This window comes from Aulonocara stuartgranti (genome assembly GCF_965226115.1).
Source record: "Aulonocara stuartgranti genome assembly, chromosome: 4".
NCBI classification, from domain to species: domain Eukaryota; kingdom Metazoa; phylum Chordata; class Actinopteri; order Cichliformes; family Cichlidae; genus Aulonocara; species Aulonocara stuartgranti.
The window spans coordinates 2,129,980-2,147,735 of record NC_138942.1 but is presented as its reverse complement, the minus strand read 5'-3'; the positions used below and the strand labels follow the sequence as shown (position 1 = coordinate 2,147,735).

Here is a 17,756-nt window from a genome sequence, read left to right as displayed (position 1 = left end):
TCATCCTAAAATAGTCCCGGACGTGCTTTCGTTTCCATTCGAGAGCTCTCAGAAATCCGCTTTTCCTCAACACAGCCTTAGGGCTGCTTGTTGCCTGGCAACAATCAATGCTACGAGCTTTCCAACGTGGGACTGCCGCGCGACGCGACGTCAAGTAAGAGTAAACGGTCAACACCACATCCGGTTACCGTCTTAACAATAAAAGTATAACTGGTAAATATTGCTGGCAAGATTCACAACAGAGCCGAAAGACGTGGCGCTAATCTGCATATTTATATAATAAAACCGGTCATGTTAGCATGATTAAGATTTTTGTTTCCACAATACGGGTTTTAGTTTGCATTCAAACTTTATTTTGAGAGGTCAGCGTTTGTGCATCCGGCAAATATGGCTAGCTTGTTAAGTGGGGGTTGCTGTTTTCTGTTGAACGTGACGAGATTCCAGCACAAACCCGAGATTACCGCCGCTGGTGGGATGTCTGGCTGAAACACCGGAAAACCGACTCTAGGGAAAGACCACTGACACTTGTAATTGTTTTTATTATAAATACCGGGTCTTGAGTAGCTAAGGTTTGAGCTAACGTTAGCTTCACGGTAACGGTTTAACGGTCCGTCAAACATGTCGGAGGAGGTGAGTCTGTACGACCTGCTGAACCTATCCATCGGGACCCCCCAGAAGTCCTCCGTGAACTTCGGCGCCCTCCACTCGCTGCTCCTCGCCATGCTGAAACAGCTGAATCTCCGGGAGGTGAAGACCCGGTGGAGGGACTCCTCTCCGGGTTATTGGAGCCCTGATCTCACGGCGGCAGAGAAGGAGGTTCAGGTGGAGGTTCAGCCGGACACAGACTTCCAGAATCGGGCAGCGACTCCCTCATGCCCGGGCCCGGTCCCCGACCAGCTGAACCTCCTTTCCCGCATCCAGACATGTGAGGACGGCCTCTCTAAGGTGAAGTACTCAAAGACCACCTTAAAGAAAAACCACCTGTGATCACTGAGAAATACATCAGAATCTGTATGATGATATACAATCAGTGGAAGATTAAATATAAATTCATACACTTCATACATTTAAATGGAGAAACCTTGTGCTCGATGACACTGTGTTCATAAACAAAACAAAATAATAAAACAGAAATATTCCTTCACCTGAAGTTAAATGAGCAGGAAGGCAAAGTCACCCACTCAGTGGCTCTGATTCACTCTTAAACAAACCAGTTATCGTTCGTCATGTGTCATCCCAACCACCTGAACACAGAGTTTTCGAAGTAAAGAAAGGTTTGGTGCCCGTTTCCAATAAATCAAATTACCGAGGTTGACCTCAGTGACCTCACAACCAATGGCCACCCAGTAATAACCATGGTTCCCACAGTGTGCTGGGCACCAGTGTAACATCCATAACCTGCAGTCACTGTCCTGTGTTTGATGAATTGTTAGAAATTACTGTCTGCTTAAAAAACAACAGTTCCTCAGTTTATGCTCCTTTTCTGGCAGTGCTGAGAACGCAACTTTATTAACATCTGCAGCGTGGACGTGTAACAGTGATTAACAGGCAGTATGATGTGGTGACACCACACTACTGTCGTGGTCTGCCTGTTGGTACCATGTATTAAACAATCATCACATTTTTGCGCTCTGGGCCGCTTTAACTGCGCTGACACCTGTAAACGTGCGTGCGCCTGATTTCTTTGGTGGTTTTGTCGCCTTTTTTGCATCTTAAAAAGAAAGAAATCCTTGTTTTTCGAGACACCGAACATCAGTGCCAATGCTGTTGCCTGATGTGGTGGGTGATGCAGTAATGTTCAGAGACGAGCTAAAAGACTACATTTGTTTGTTTTTAGTGAATAGGTATTGTTTTCCTGCACAAAGTGAGAATAAAGAAACAATAAAGCGTCAGTAAAGACGACACACTGTAGATAACTATATGACGCTGCCCCTGACCGTGGCCCAGCGACTTCTTCTCTTCTTCCATGTCTGGCTTGCAGTGGTGAACATTTCAGCATATTACTAAGCCGCTGATGATAGAGCAGAGCACAATGGGAGATGGGCGCCACCCTGACATCTCAAATGACCCCGGAGTGTCCCCGTTCAGGTTTCTGCAGAGCTGCCGCCGGCAGATGAGCACATACATCATCATCAGGCCGCCCAGCAACATTTTGATCTTAAAAACGTCATGCAGCGTGGAGGACGTTAAAGGTCGGAGGTGTTTGTGGTTCACACGTTGCTGCCTCCCCCTTCCCCTCCTCCTCCGCCTTGCACTCTCCTCTCTGCGTGATAGGGGGTAATTAGTCCCCTGCAGAGATGCCTCTGGTTGTCAGGGGATGAATAGCTCTCAGGTGAAGAGCGGGACACCGAGCAGGTGCACGGAGGTGCGGCTGAATCATTCATGTCCTCTGTGGGCTCGGCCCGGGTCAGCTGCTGTTTCTGCTGGCGCGCCCTCTTCATCCGGCTGCATGACCTCAGTGTGTTCTCCATGTGAAAGGCCGGACGGCAGGCATCACCCATTAATCTGACAGACAGCTGTTTACCTGAACATGGCTTTTGGTGCATCGGGGTTGGGGGGGGTTCTAGTTAATGAGTGACTGATCTGAACGAGGCTGGAGTGTAACCAGAACACAGACGGAGCTCGGAGCCCTCACAGAACTGTTCCGCCATGTTGGCGAGTCTTTTTCCTAAATCAGTTTGAGAGACATCAGCAGGTTCTCGTTATTTAGAGAAGCGGTTATGAATATTTTGGATATGCAAGTGATAGGACTTCATCTAATGATGATTTCATAATGTTCTCCATTTACTGATTGAGTTTTTGCTTTCTGAACATTTTGGTTGTGCTGAGTTAAAGGCCGCCACCAGCCATAACATAGACTGTAGATAAATGATGGACAAAGCTAATGTGACCTGCTGGTTTTGGTCTCATTTTTGCCAGAAGAGACCATATTTGTTCCAGAGCGAGCAGCGTGGGAGACTGCACAGGAGCATCACACTGACTTGGATACCTGCTGATCAGTGCTCGGTAACATCCAATTAAAATCCTCAAATTTCACCCAAACTGGAGCTCAGACTTGTTGGACTGCACAGCAGCCTTGTTAGCCAAAAGTCATCCCAGAAAGCAGCGAATCAGAGTCTGTGTTTTATACCAAAGCATGAGCGTCGTAAAGCTGAGCAGGTAGCTTTGGTGCTGAAAGCGAACCAAGCAGCGGGAGAGTTTTCCCAAAGCGTAATGAAGAATCCGGATTAGCTGTATGGGAATGTGATTTGTTTTAAAGTGTTCGAACCGTCCCGATGACCCCGGACACAAGGTGAGGCTGCACTCATTAACCAGCTCTGAGTCACTGAGGCCCGAGCCGTGGGGGGTCGCCATGCATCACTCGGCACATTTGACACAAGTTAAACAGCAGCTCGCACACAGCTCAGGAATTTCCTTTGCTTCGGCGTGAAAGGACAGATCGAACCGTGTCCGTTTGCTCTGCAACACACCTCACGCCACCCCCACAGGAAGTGTAAATGACCCGCAGGTCAAAGAGCCGATCATCAACCCAACGCACTTCACGCTACATCCATCAAATTAAATTAAAAAAATAACAACATCAGAGCACATCAGCTTCCCTATTCTGATGATTTCTCTCATTATTGGACAATTATTGTACTACAGCAGTTATTTCATAATGTACGTCACTGCCACACATGGACATCCACAGAAAATGAGTCCAGCATCTTGTACCACTAACCCAGGCATCAGCAACCGCTGCTGTGACAGCGCCAGTATTCATCCAGATCATCCATAATCTATATCTAATCCATACATCAGCACAAATCGCAGGACCAGATGCGAGATAAGAAAGAAAAACCAGTTTTAAAAATCTCCCAGATCAGTGAAACAGCAGAACAGACACGCCCCCACCCACACATCTGACTTCCTGTGACAACTCCTCTGCCAATCGGTGAGCAGAAAACCACCAGGCGTCACCTTTTACACACCTCCAGGATGAGAAGCAGTTTTTTTGTAGTGAAAATGTGCGGCGTACTGATTCGAAGCTGTGTGCTGTGTCTGCAGTCGACGAGGCTGATCCTGGACCTGAACGAGCAGAACGAGCGTCTGAAGGGGCAGATGGAGGAGCTCTGGCAGCAACACGAGGTCGGGCCGTGCACAGCGAAACACACCGCAAACACCACGACCGATCAAACAGCACAAAGAAATAACACTGAAACGTTTTCAAATGATTACAGTCAATTAGAGCAAAAACAAAAAATCACAAACGCTGGGACAGATTCTGTCACCTGCACCGATTCCAAGCTGCTCTGATGAAGCTCCACGTACGGACGCTGCTGACCACAAACCAGATGGTCCCGCTCCTCTTCAGCCCGCAGGACCATCTGGAGTGAGATCGGGCCAAATTCATTAAACATTTTTAATTATGTTTAATTTTTCAAACTTATTCTATGAAACTCTGATCCAGGTTTTATGGAAGTGCTTCTACTTTCAATAATCAGAAATCAAACAGTCAGTCAGAAAACTCAAAGAGCCTGATATACTTTATTTCTACTTTATACTTATTTAGATATACTTAATTTACTACAGAAGTAATATTAGACACATCTTATAACGGCATCACTCAAATAAACAAAATGAAACATTTTAATGTGGTAAAACATGACACACAATAAAGGAGCCCAGTTTAACAGAAAAAATGAAATACGCAGAATAATAAAGCTCCATAAACAAAAAGTAGAATAGAAACCTGCAACTAGAAATAAAACAATAAATAGAAACTGTCAGAAAAAAAGTTCTGGTCTGACTGGATAGATTTATGAATCTGAACCACAGAAAGTTTCTCTGCTGTCCAAAAGTCTCAGTCAATGTTCAGCTGAAGAAAAGAGCTCATCATCATAGCAAATATTTCATGTATGTTTGACTTTTAGTGGCTCTGCAGGGAAACACGCTGATTCTGAGCCACGCCGTATTTTCAGCGTCTTCTCGCCCTCAGGCCTCGGCGATGGAGCTCAGCTGATGCTGGATGTGGATTCGTGGGATGTTCTGATCTCTCCCTCTGTCCTGTGTTCAGATGGTCGGTGACGCTTTGGGGACGGCCGCTCGGGTGGAGAGCTGCTGCCACCGTGTGGACGCTCTGGAGGAAACTGTGGTGAGGGTTTGTCTGAGGGGAGGATGTGACACTGTTTAAACTGTTGGCTACTGGCTTCTGTGTAATAATGTAATTCTGACAGTTTAATGAGGACATGCCCAAACCTCGTGATTTCACTGTTGTTACAGAAATCTCTGAGGGACGCAGTTCTACCCGGCAACAGAGAGGGCGAGACAGAAAAATTCCAGAAGGTGAGAAAGAAACAGAAACTTGTGTTTCATCAGAAACAGACGAGCTTACAGCCAGATGTTTAGAGTCCTAAAGTTATTTTAGTGTCAAGGAAAGCAGCCATGTTTGTGTGCAGAGCCGAGCTGAGGCCTCAGCAGGTGATTATTTATCAAGAAACAAGAGGCAACAAGCCAAACAGGCGGATGTGACATGAAATTTTGCTTTTAAAGAAGGTTCTTTAATCAAATTTAGATTAAGTTGGGGCAGATGTTCATGGGAATCTGATCTCTTTGGCATCAAAGAGAAAAAAATAAAAATCCCAGCTCTGCTGTTTTTATTCGAACCATCCATATCACACGTCTCTGTTTTGGGGTTAATTTGATCTTCACCCGTCTGTTTATTATTGAAGAACCTCTGCGGCTCACTCCCAGCTCCATGTTTTTATGCTTGGCCTCTGCTTTGTGTGATTAAGAGGTTCATAATGATCCTTCTTAATCTCACCCGAGCTTTGGTGCAGCTCCAGAGTTTTCCCTGAAACAAGCTCCACTCCCACTAAATCAGCTTGATTCTGATTGGCTGCCCTTCCCTGCTGTGTTCCTGACCAGCGGTATGGATTCGAGTACAGTGTTGATATTTGTCTGCAGTTTCAGAGTGTTTGTCTCGGACTTCCTCACAGGAGCCTGGAGATTCAGGGGTCGATAATCAGCTCGTGGCAGCCAAACAAACCTCCTCGCCTTCCGGCAGTGACCTCACCGAACCTCCTCAAAGCAGCACACCTCCCTCCTCCCACCCCAACAAGGTCACCGTTGGACCAGCAGCTCCAAGTTCTCCAAATAAATCCGAGTGCTCTTCGGTCCAGTCAGGGCCGCCTCCACAGGCTGGTGTTAAAGCAGACTCTGCTGGTAAACCTCCAGCTTCAGATTCCAACTGCTCCACACCATCCACAGAGGCAGTGGAGGCCCTGAGGAGTGTGAGCCAGCTGCAGGAGAGGCTCGTCCAGGTGGAAGCTCACGTAGCGGTGTTAGAGAAAGGAAAGGCAGACCAGAGTCAGCTGGCTCAGCTCAGAGAGCTCATCGCCACCAAAGGTGACGCCATACAAGCTGTTAGAAAGTCTCTCATGAACACAGCTCTCATTTAAAGTGTTCAGATCACAGTGTGAGATCTGAAGTCATAGCATGAAGAATATATTAGAGCTGCACCAACCTTTGATTTTATTTTATCTTTCTTAAATGTTTTTACAAATTATTTTGTTTAAAAATGTCTTAGCCTCCCAAAAATCTATCAGCAGAATGTGAAGAAACAGCTGCTATGAGTTTGTGCCCGAAACATCTGTTGTTGTGTGGCCACACTTGTGTGTAATGCCTAATTGTACCACAAGGTGGTGCAGTCTTTCTTTAACCTAGTACGTCAGCGAGAGCACTTCTTGAGGGAGCGGGTATAAAGAACACACACACATCCCAAAAATGTAACACCCCTCCTGGTAAAACACTGCCCCCAGTGGTAAAAGTTCAAGTAAACTTTTATAGGTATTTACAGTAATTACTGTAATTTATCCTGTAACTATTATTTGTACATATTACAGCTCAAACTTCATGGAATGAATGAGAATTTCAGCACTTTTAGAGCATCTGATTTCTGCTCCCAGACTGCGATGCTGATGTTATGTTGAACATTTAGGTTCCCATGGAGACGCGTTCAGTAACCTGATGGATCAGCTAAATGAGCAGAGAGGTTTGATAGACCGCCTGATGAGCGACCGAGGAAAGGTGAGTAAGAACCAACCGGAACAACCCTCTCCTCCTCAAACATCAGCACAAACGCTGCCGTGTCACTTCCTGTCTGTCTGCTCTGATGGTTAAATTTGTCCGTCTGAAGCTGGACGCCTTGGAGGACATGCTCATGAGCCTGATGAGCCCACACAAAGAAAGCGCCTCCGAGGTAACTATCGAGAGGGCGGAGTTACAAGTGTCAGAGAGGGCGGAGTCAGAAGCTTCAGAGAGGGCGGAGTCAGAAGCTTCAGAGAGGGCGGAGTCAGAAGCTTCGGAGAGGGCGGAGCCAGAAGTGTCAGAGAGGGTGAAGTCAAAGGCAGATTCAGAGAGGCTGGAGCAAAAGGAAGCTTCGGAGAGGGCGGAGTTACAAGTGTCAGAGAGGGCGGAGTCAGAAGCTTCAGAGAGGGCGGAGTCAGAAGCTTCGGAGAAGGCGGAGCCAGAAGTGTCAGAGAGGGTGAAGTCAAAGGCAGATTCAGAGAGGCTGGAGCAAAAGGAAGCTTCGGAGAGGGCGGAGTCAGAGGTTTGCAGAAGAGTGGGTTCAGACAGCGAAGGTTACCGAGAGCTCAGAGAGCAAATATCCCACCTCAGGTAAAGACACACAGGAGGGAGAGCCAGTTTTACATCACCCGACAGAAGTTTTAAAAGGAGCCCTGACCATGAATATACATATACAGCTTCCTGTAGTAACACCAGCTCAGCTATTTTAAGCTCGCTTTAACTGTTTAGAGAAAAAATGGCAAATTTAGGAGAAAAAAGTTTGAAAAATTTCGAAGTCTTGGCTTGAAGCTGAGGGCAGTGAGAGAAGCGTGAACGTGATGTAACTGAGGATGTTACTCAAACTGCCCCTGCAACACGAAGGCAGTCGCAGCTACGGAGGCGAGAGGATCTGTGTATGCGTTTAACTCTGGCCCCGCCCACTTCGCATCACCAGCAGTTATTTCGTCCTTTGCAGCCGGAGTTGTTAAATGTCAGTGTCCTTTAAGACCGAGTTCATCAGCCAAGAGCTCCTGAACCAGCACTCCTGCAGCGCCTCGAGGCGACTGTTGTTGGGATTTGGAGCTTTATAAATAAAACAGATTTTTTTTACAGCCTAAACGAGGGCGGTGTTGTGGTGACAACGATGATGGCGCCTGACAGAAACTAGACCTAAAACTGTTATTTTATAATGAATTCACAAGAATTCACCGACTTTGTTATCAGGTCGGTTTCATGTTCACGTGTAAACACGATCAGTCTTTCCTGTCACAGAGGAAACACTAGTGGGATGCAGTTTGTAGCATCATTGCGTGCATTTCTGGCCACTTCTTCTTCTGACATCATTTTTTGAGCTGCCTGGAAGAGAATGATCCAACTTGCAGAGAGAAACTCGTTAAACGCGCTGAATCAGGGCTCCTTTTAGTCTTTCGAAACTTGTCAGGAGTTTTATTCACCCGGGTCACTTTAGTCGTTGTGCTTTCATGATGGCGCCCTCGTGTCCAGGACGCGTGTGCAGTGGCTGGAGGAGGACGTGAAGCAGACTCAGTGTGAGGAGAAAGCGGCAGACCAACAGCTACAACGTCAGGTCAGGCAGGAAGTGCTGAAGCTCAGGAGGCAAACTGGCGCCACCTACAGGGAGGGAACGGAACAGCAGCACACGTGTAAATAGCGAAGTCATAATTTAGGAGTTTTGTTATGCTTGGCACATTTGGAAAAAACAATCAGAAAAAATATCAGAAAAGTTGTTTGTTTTGGTCAAGGAGCCGCGTCTTTAGTTTTCGGTGTCAGGTGTTTACCTGTAGGTGGCGTCTGTTTCCTGAATGTCATGCAGGAGACATCATGTAGATTTCCACACTGTAAAAAAAGTCTCAAATGACATTGTGAGTCTGAAAACATTCCAGACAAAGCACGAGCAGAGGAAACAGAGAAACAGTCAAAGATGCCCTGGTGTTTCAGGCGACATGCATCAGCCTAATCTCAGTTCTTTGCCCTCCGACCTCAGCTGGACGACCTGCGGGGAACACTGGAGGACACAATCTTGTCCTTCACATCTCAGCTGTCCACGAGTCTATGCGATGAGGCCGTGCAGGCGGAGAGTGGTGGTCCGAGCGTCCGTCAGAGCGAAGAGTGGTCAGCTCTGAATGCCAGAACAACAAACATTGGAGAGAAGCTCAGCTTTCTGTTCGAGCACTACCAGCAGCTGCAGGACGCAGTGAACAGACTGATCCAGCAGCAGGGCGGAGCCAGAGAAGGGCCGCCGCAGGACCGAGAGGCAAGCCAGAGCAGGGTGAAGCTAGGGAACATTTCAGATCTGCACGCTGGGTTTAAGAGAGTGCTGAAAACACCTGACTTTGATTTTTACCTTTTAAGGTCACGTCCAAGCTGCTCCTACCTTGGCTGCTGTTTTTAGATCTCTCCATAACTCACAGTCTAAGTACTGTAGGTGGCTAAAAATCTCACAACTTTCCTCATGATGTTCTTCCTCAGACACCACAGGAAGTTCTAGCTGGCTCTTCCTGGTGGACAGATTCGTGACGCTCAACACTGTGAGCGATGCGGTCCTCACCTGAGATGCCGTAAACTGCAGATTGTTGCAGACGCATCAAAAGTCTGCAGGGTTTGAGGTTTTTGATGAAACCGCAGAGCGTGCAGGGTACGAGGTCTGGATGGACTGCCAGGAAGTGATCTAAAAATAGCAGCAGTGGTGGAAGTGGCCCAGAGGTGCTCCAGGAGATGATGTTAAAGGGGAGGTCAAAGTCCTGGAACCTCGTCTGGAAACTAAACGTCACTGCTCCGATATACACAGAATACACCGGGGTTAAGCTGTCTGCAGGAAGATCTCTGATTCCTTCTGTGTGTGTGTGTGTGTGTGTGTGTGTGTGTGTGTGTGTGTGTGTGTGTCAGAACGTGGAGCTGGTGAACGGCGTGCAGCAGGCGATGCTGCAGCTTCAGGCCGACTGTAAGAAGCTAAACGAGACGATGAGATCGCTGCACGAAGACAGCAAACGCAAGCAGAGACACATCGAGGTAAAACATGCAGCGCGTTCCTCGTCGCACGTCATTCAGTCTCAGCTACCACAGCATCACACAACAGGAAAAAAACGATGGCGTTATTTTTGTGCCACTATTATGAGCGCACTTAAAAAACATTTGCAGGTGCAAGTGTTGCATTTTGAGGAGAAATTTTGAGCAAAGAAAAGCTAAATTTGAGTGAACAAAATTCATTCCTGCGTGCAAAAGATGTATTTCAGTGTTTGCTATTATCCACACACACACACACACACACACACACACACAGCAGCCCCTCTCGCTCAGTTTTTGCGCTCGCTCGCAATGTGTCGCTCGTGCTCTCAACATTTCTGCCCGTGCGCGCTCAACTCTTTCTCTACACCGTTATATTTGTGCCACAAAACCAGCCAATCACAGACTTGGATGCACAAAAATCTGATTGGTTGTTTTGGTCTCCAATCAGCTCAAAATGACGAAATGCAATATCCCAGAATCCATGTCGTCCAGAACTCAAGCGAGGCAGTGGCAGAGTTTGAAATATTACTCTGTCTGGGTCACAAAATAAACTTTAAGATATGTCTGGACGACATGGATTCTGGGATATTGCATTTCGTCATTTTGAGCTGATTGGAGACCAAAACAACCAATCAGATTTTTGTGCATCCAAGTCTGTGATTGGCTGGTTTTGTGGCACAAATATAACGGTGTAGAAAACCAGCATCTTAATATGAACTGTGATGACACTTTTTACTTTTAATTGAAGGTGTAAATGCACCAAAAAGAAACCAGTGTGAGACCACGCTGTTACTTACTGCTCCACTCAAACGTCTCCACCAGAACAAACCGCAGAGGTAGGAGGTGCTGCGCCGTGTGCGACACGTGACGGCAAGAAAGAGTTCTTGAAACAGTCATTTAAGATTCAAACTGCAGGTTGCTCCCGAAACTGCTTTTATCCAAAGAGTTTTTCATCCGTACATATTTTGTCTTTATTGTCATTCTTCTAAAAATGTAAAAGTTGAATTGAACAGCTGAGGAGACGAGCTGACGGACTCTCGTCTCTGCAGGAGCTCTACAAGACGACGGAGGAGCTGGAGGTGAACAAGGCCGACAAGCAGATGGTCGAGAGTGAAATCGTGAGTTGGCTCATTTTAACCTCCCACCTGTGGGAGGAGTCAGACTCACCTGCTTTAGTTTCAGATGTTTGGGTGTGATCTGTCCCTCCATTTCACTGCAGGGCAACCTGCATGTGGCGAATAAAGCCTTGATTGATTGATTGATTGATTGATTGATTGAGATGTGTGTGAGGCGACTGTTTCAGGACACCTGTCGGCCTCCGCCTTCTCGCCGTTGACCTCCCGATTCTCCCTCTGTGCCCGTAGAGAGCAGACAAATCGGCCCTGGAGGGGAAAGTGAGCCGGCTGCAGCTCGACTCGGTGACGGAGCAGCTGAGCGGGATGTTCCACGAGCTGCTGAACAAGGTGACGAGTCAGGAGCAGGACTGGCACAAACTCATGGGCAAGCTCTCCACCGAGATGGAGTGTAAGGTAGGAGAGCCACGCCTGCAAACTCAAACTGATCCGAGATCAGAGGGAAGGGTAATGGGTTTAAATTTAAAAACATATTTTGTCTTTAAATCGTGACGACGTCTCTGCTACAGCTGTGACAGAAGCTGCAGTATTGGAGATTTTACGCTTCGGTCATAACAGGCTGATCCGGGGCGTCACATGTGTGATGTAGGGTTTTCAAATTAACACCACAGGAGCATCTGTTAAAGATCTCAGACTGTGTCTATATGTCAGCTTGGGTCTCAGACTCCGCCTCTCTGGGAACCATCTCCCCTCACCACACTCCCTGCTGGTGGCTGATGCCCTCAGACGTTGGTGTGTTGGTGGTTCTTGGTGTCTGGGGCTGGGCGCTCATGTATGTACCGACTCACTCCTGGTGGCTGATTGGCGGGGCCTGGCGCCTGTGGCCCGGCTGGGCCCCTTCCAGGGGGTGGGGTGCCCTCAGGCCTCTGGGCCTGAAGCTCAGTCCTCTCTGGCTCAGCTCACTGCTGGCAGAGCCCGCGGGCACGTCACTGCAACACCTCTGGCCTCTGCTCCGTGGCTGCTGGGTGACCTCTTGTTTGGGGCTCTCCTCAGCTCTTCCCAGGAGGGTGGCACGGTTGCCCCCCTGGTGGTCCTCCTTGGGTCCTTGTACTCTGGGGGCCTCTGGATGTCTGGGGCCTGGATCTCCTCCATACCTGGTTCATGCCCTGGGGGACGGGGCTATGGCTCCCCACACTCCCTAGCAGATCGTTACATGGAGAAACCTTTGGAATACAAGCGTGCTGATCCACACAGGTGTTCGCAGACACAAACTACACCTTTCTTGGCTGCTGCCTCAAAGCACATTGTGCGCTGCACTCTAAAAAGTAATTCAGAGGCTTTTAGTAAACATCACTATAAATATAAGTTAGATGAGCCTGATCAAATCTATGAATATCCTTTTAGTAATTATTTGAGTTTGATAAGTTGAAATAAATGTCTAAAACATTAACGTATGTGTTTGTGTTAAATTAAGGTATTTATTTACATTTATCTCAGACAAAAAATTCAGTATGTGGTTCACAGAATACCTTCTTTACATGTGCTTAATATTTTTGTTTAACATTTAATCAAAATATTTGAGAAATATGTATCTATACTCATCAGTATCTTGTACTAAAATCATTAATTATTCAAATCAATATTATTTATTGTCAGCAACTACAACTGAAAAGTAAAACATGATAACGTAGAGTAATTGAGTACCATGAGCCTTTTCCATTGTTTCGTTCATTGTGTTTTTTAAATACTCTGAGCGTTTGTGTTTGCGCTCCTGGTTTGACATTCATCCTTCAGGTATGTGAGGCTTTGAGCTGAAAGGGGAAAGGCTCTTGTCTTTTTAGTGCTTGTTTATTTTGATTTTTTGCCATGTTTATGAAAATAAAATTTTGTTTGGAAAAATGTCTAACATGTGGTCATCTTTCATACATGTATTATGAAAAACACAACTACATATTAGTTTGTCTGGTTTTTCAGACTTAGACTACCAGTGAAATACAATAACATTCATATTTGAATATTTGAATCTTGTAATCAGAAGGTTGCCAGTTCGAGCCCCGGCACCAACAGTCTCGGTCGCCTACTGGTGGTGGTCAGAGGGCCCGGTGGCGCCAGTGTCCGGCAGCCTCGCCTCTGTCAGTGCGCCCCAGGGCGGCTGTGGCTACAGTGTAGCTTGTGAATGTGTGGATGTAGTGTGAAGCACTTTGGGGTCCATAGGGACAAAGTAAAGCGCTGTACAAATACAGGCCAGTTACCATATTTAATATTAAGTACAATTTTGATCACGTTCAGTTTACAATATGAAGTAAATGGAACAAAACTTTGGATTAACTGACATCTATATTTACAGTTACATGACCAAGCATGTCAGTGTTATTTACTCAATTTTTTCATGTTTGTGTAAAACTACAATTATTCATTTCAACTTAATATGTTTAAGCTTTAGTTATTCAATTGATCAAGTATATTGAACAGGTTTGACCGGTTTCCAATCTACTCAATATTTTTAAGTGTAAAAGTGTTGCCTCAAAAATTTTAAGTAAATGTCAGTGTCCATCTTGCGTGCTGCACAATAACATGTAATATTTAGTATCTACTGTTAGCTACTGTTAGCTACTGTTAGCTAGTTTATTGTGATGGTGCTGTATTTATTAAGATAAGATAAAACTTTATTAATCCCTCGGGTGGGTTCCTCTGGGAAATTCGGTTTCCAAAAGCACAGCACCGACAGAAGTTACAGAGTAACAGAATATTATACACACACACACACACACACACACACACACACACACACACACACACACACACACACACACACACACATATAAATACAGAGACATATATAAATAAAATATACGAAGGGGATAAATAGAATAAATAGGAATAAAAATAAAAATACAAGTGAATTGCACATTTCAAGTATTGAGTCTATTGCACCGTTGACTATTAACAAAGGTATTGCACAGTGAGGTGAAGAGGCACTACAGCGTAGTTGTTCCCCCCTCCTTTGTCCTCCTGTCTCCCCTCCCTTATTATGTTGCTCTTTGTTGTTTGTTTTCTCCTCTGGTTTTCTTTCTCTCCCTCTCTTTCTTTCATTCTTTCTCCCTGTCCTATCCCCCAGTCATGTCTGTCCCGTCTGTAACAACTGAAAATAAAATAAAATAAATACATAATTATAATAAAGGTCAATCAAATGGACCAATATGGCAAGGCCATGATGATCCACTTGGTAAAGTAAATCCTCTTGGCATCTTTCTTGGCCTTCAGACAACGATTCTGACGGCTAAAGATCCAAACGGGACAAAAAAAAAGATCTGAATCTCAGTGACCTCAAAGTCAAGGTGTTGTTGTTTTTATTAAGAAAACCAAAAGAAGGTGGAAATATTTTTATAATTTACTGGAAACTATGAATGCTAGAAGTTTTCTAGAATTGATTTTAAAATAAGAGTCATGGTTCTGATCTGATGGTTCTGATCTGGTCCCTCTGCAGCTGAACCGGATCGAGCTGGACTCTGTGAAGAAGCAGCTGGAGGATCGCTGGAGGAGCATCCACGAGAAGCTGCAGGCTCAGGCGGCGCCGGAGTACGAGGACGCCGCCGGGATCAGGAAGTGAGAACACTGCACTCTTACACGCAGTACAGCTCACAATCACAGGTGCTTCCAGGAGATCCAATCAGGAGAAAGAGGGCTTTTAGGGAGGGGCTAACAGAGATAGGATGAATTGAAGGATTATTTTGACCTGTCAGTCACGCACAGCTGCTCTGACAGACGATATATGTCTCTAACATTATTATTATTGTTAACATTATTGGCTTTGGTCTGAATGTCATTTGTTGCTAAATGTTCCATAATTAGCGTCTGACTGAAACATCTGCAGACAGTGTTTGTTCAGATTTCGTCTGAATCAGACACGTGAGGTAACAAAGAAGGAGGAGCATTTTTTATGAATGTCTTCAGAACATTTTAAATATGTGCAGCAGGTGAAGGGCTGAGAAGCACTGAAGATTTGTTCTTGTGTTTATTTCCAGACAGCTCGTGGAGAGATTCCACTGCCTCTCCTGCGACCGGCCCATCGTGAAGCACACGCCCGGACCGTGAGTGAACGCCTCTCACAGAGTACGTGACCCAAACCTCTGAGCTGCTGTCTGAACTCCTCCCCTCTCCTACATTTGTACCTTTTCTTTGAGGGTTAAAGGCATCTGGTGACGCTGCCCTCGTTTCCTGCATTCCCCTCGCACAAGTCCATCCGGCCGTTCACCGTTTACACCATGGAGCAGTTACGCCAGCACTACCGGAGGTGAGTTACCTGCACACACATGGTGAGGCTCCTCAGTGTCTTCTGTTCTGATGAGCCCCTGTCACCGCCTCAGCCAGCAGCCAGGCACCAACCGCTGCAGGTACGAGGCAGCTAAGGCGTGCAGGAGCAGGGAGCGGCTTCAGAGGAGCCGCGTCACCGCGTGCAGGCAGATAGAGAGCGTAGAGATGCAGGGACGGCCGCAGCACGGCGATGGCACGAACACAGCGCAAGGCCAGCAGTGAGTCAGGGCAGGGGTGGAGCTTAAAGTCTGCGGTTGCTACAGGGTTAACGTGGAAAGAGCAAGACTGTAATTTCATGCGTTCACTCGATCACTGAGTTTGAACCTCAGTGCTGCCGTTACCGTTCTGCAGCGTTTCTGAGGTGAAGCTACAGAAAATCAGCACGTACATGATGATGACGTCATTAGAGGTCAGTGAGCAGATCTGTGATTTCTGTGTTGATCACCGTTCCATTTCTCTGTCCTCACGCCTCGGGCAGCGAGCGCATATCTGAGCTGACGGATTACGGTCACCTGGCTGCGGCGCGGAGCTGCGGCGGGAGTCACCACACCAACGCTGCAGGCAGCCAGCGCCGTGGCGGCCCGCAGTACACAAAACTCCACGGTGAGGTGGACGGTGCGATGCAGGTACGTCTGAGGAAAACGGGCCTGAAACTGCAGCGAGGTCTTAAAGGTCTGTTTGAGGTTTCACAGTGTGTGTGTGTGTGTGTGTGTGTGTGTGTGTGTGTGTGGGTCAGTCGGAGGAGGTGGATATCGTTGGACTGGATGGGCGCATTTACAAAGGGCGCCTGAACGTCCCGGCCTGCAGGAACTCAGAAACTAAACTGCCAACGATCCCCACCAGAGACGGTAAACTCTGAATCCATCACACGTCACTAACGCTGCGTCACACTCCGAGGGAAAAATACTCACATCTGAATAACACACAGGCTACACAACACAACCCCCAGCAAACACCTGAAGCTCGACTCCAGCAGACGTTTGCACGGAGTTCAAGTTAAAAATTCCAAAAGAAGCAGCCTGACAGCGCTGCTGTGAACACACAACAATGACACCTGGTTGTCATGGTGACTCCAGGTTTGCAGTGCTTGTTCTTCTTCGCTTTGGTCACATGTTCCACCTGCTCCGTGTCTGCAGGCGTGTATAAGAGTAAGGACAAAGCCAAGCCTGCTGCCTCTCCGGAGGTGGGACCCAGCACTCCTCTTCATCCGCCCTGCAGTCCCAGGAGCGCAGCGTGCAGCCGCTCGGGTGAGTCATTCACGCAGGTAAAGGTGTCATCAGTACCAGTTAAAACAAAAGAAGCTAAGAAGGTGAGGAACACCTCGATCTCTTCCCCCGGAGAGTAGCAGGAGGAGGTGGCCGGGGTGAGGGAGGTCTGGGAGTGTCTGTTGTTTCTGCTCCACCTTTAAAGTTTAAACTGAAGTGAATCCTTCTGTGTCGACAGCAGAGCGCCTGAGTGTCTGTTGCTTATTCATCTGATGTCTAAATGTCCTGCAAACACAAACCTGGCTCCTCCTCCTCTCCTTCCTCTCCAGCATCCAGCTGCTCCGGTCGTGATTGGCCCGTCTCGGCTCTGGGCTGTGCGTCTCAGAGCTCCATCGCTCAGGGTTCAGCTGCGGCTGACAGCACCGCAGAGCCTCCAAGCAACGAGCCCCTCAACCTGTAGGGGGCAGCGTCTGCCTCCATGTTGTGTTTAGTTTGCGAGTGCAGACAGAGGTTCGGGTAACCTCCTCCTGCTTATCGTCCAGACTACACATCCCAGAACCCCCCGTGATGTGGCTCTGTACTTATTTTTTCACTTTGAATATTGTTGTTAACAGATAATAAACTTTAGTGTGAATTTAATCACTTTTTAGAACATCAGATATTAAACATCAAACAGATGTTATTTATCATAAGTGAGCCACGTTTAACGTTTTATCTTAAAGGATCCTTTTGATGTAATTCACAGTAAAACGTCACCGAGTCTGTCTGAACATGGTCTTTGTATGTTTATTTGAAAAACAGAGGATTCCCTCTTAATCAAACCACCTGATCAACTATTGATTACTGAAATAATCAATAGTCTTTAAAAGGCTTCAAGAAGGTCAGGGGAGGTATAGAATTATTTTACCTTTCTTTCACCTCCACACCCATTTACTCACCTTAGCTCGTGTGATTAGATGGGGACAGTCCCATAGGACTTAAAGTCTGGGACTCTCCACCGGTCGCTCTTAGAACTGAAGAAGCTTCTGGAAACTTAAAGACACCCAGACGCTTTTCTTTCAAAGCTCCTCAGAAAACCTTGTGTGTAGATATA

General features: G+C 46.8%; 1 protein-coding gene across 7 annotated transcripts; it reads left to right on the top strand.

Moving 5' to 3' along the window:
* The first annotated feature begins 374 nt into the window (after nucleotides 1–374).
* On the top strand, nucleotides 375–17,746 carry LOC309704367 (glutamine-rich protein 2). Of its 7 annotated transcripts, none has more exons than XM_082529471.1 (18): nucleotides 375–945; nucleotides 4,048–4,128; nucleotides 5,057–5,134; nucleotides 5,263–5,325; nucleotides 5,979–6,387; nucleotides 6,980–7,068; nucleotides 9,050–9,334; nucleotides 9,952–10,074; nucleotides 11,121–11,189; nucleotides 11,436–11,600; nucleotides 14,632–14,750; nucleotides 15,170–15,235; nucleotides 15,337–15,438; nucleotides 15,512–15,676; nucleotides 15,937–16,084; nucleotides 16,195–16,306; nucleotides 16,595–16,705; nucleotides 16,993–17,746. In XM_082529471.1, exons 1-18 carry the CDS (start codon nucleotides 619–621, stop codon nucleotides 17,121–17,123), a joined length of 2,643 nt encoding a protein of 880 aa, XP_082385597.1. In that variant the 5' UTR covers nucleotides 375–618; the 3' UTR covers nucleotides 17,124–17,746. The 7 variants fall into 7 exon arrangements, with proteins under 7 accessions (XP_082385597.1, XP_082385599.1, XP_082385598.1 ...); XM_082529472.1 differs by having other exon boundaries at nucleotides 376–945; nucleotides 9,050–9,319; XM_082529475.1 differs by lacking the exon at nucleotides 9,050–9,334 and adding an exon at nucleotides 7,178–7,240 and having other exon boundaries at nucleotides 376–945.
* Nucleotides 17,747–17,756: the final 10 nt, after the last annotated feature.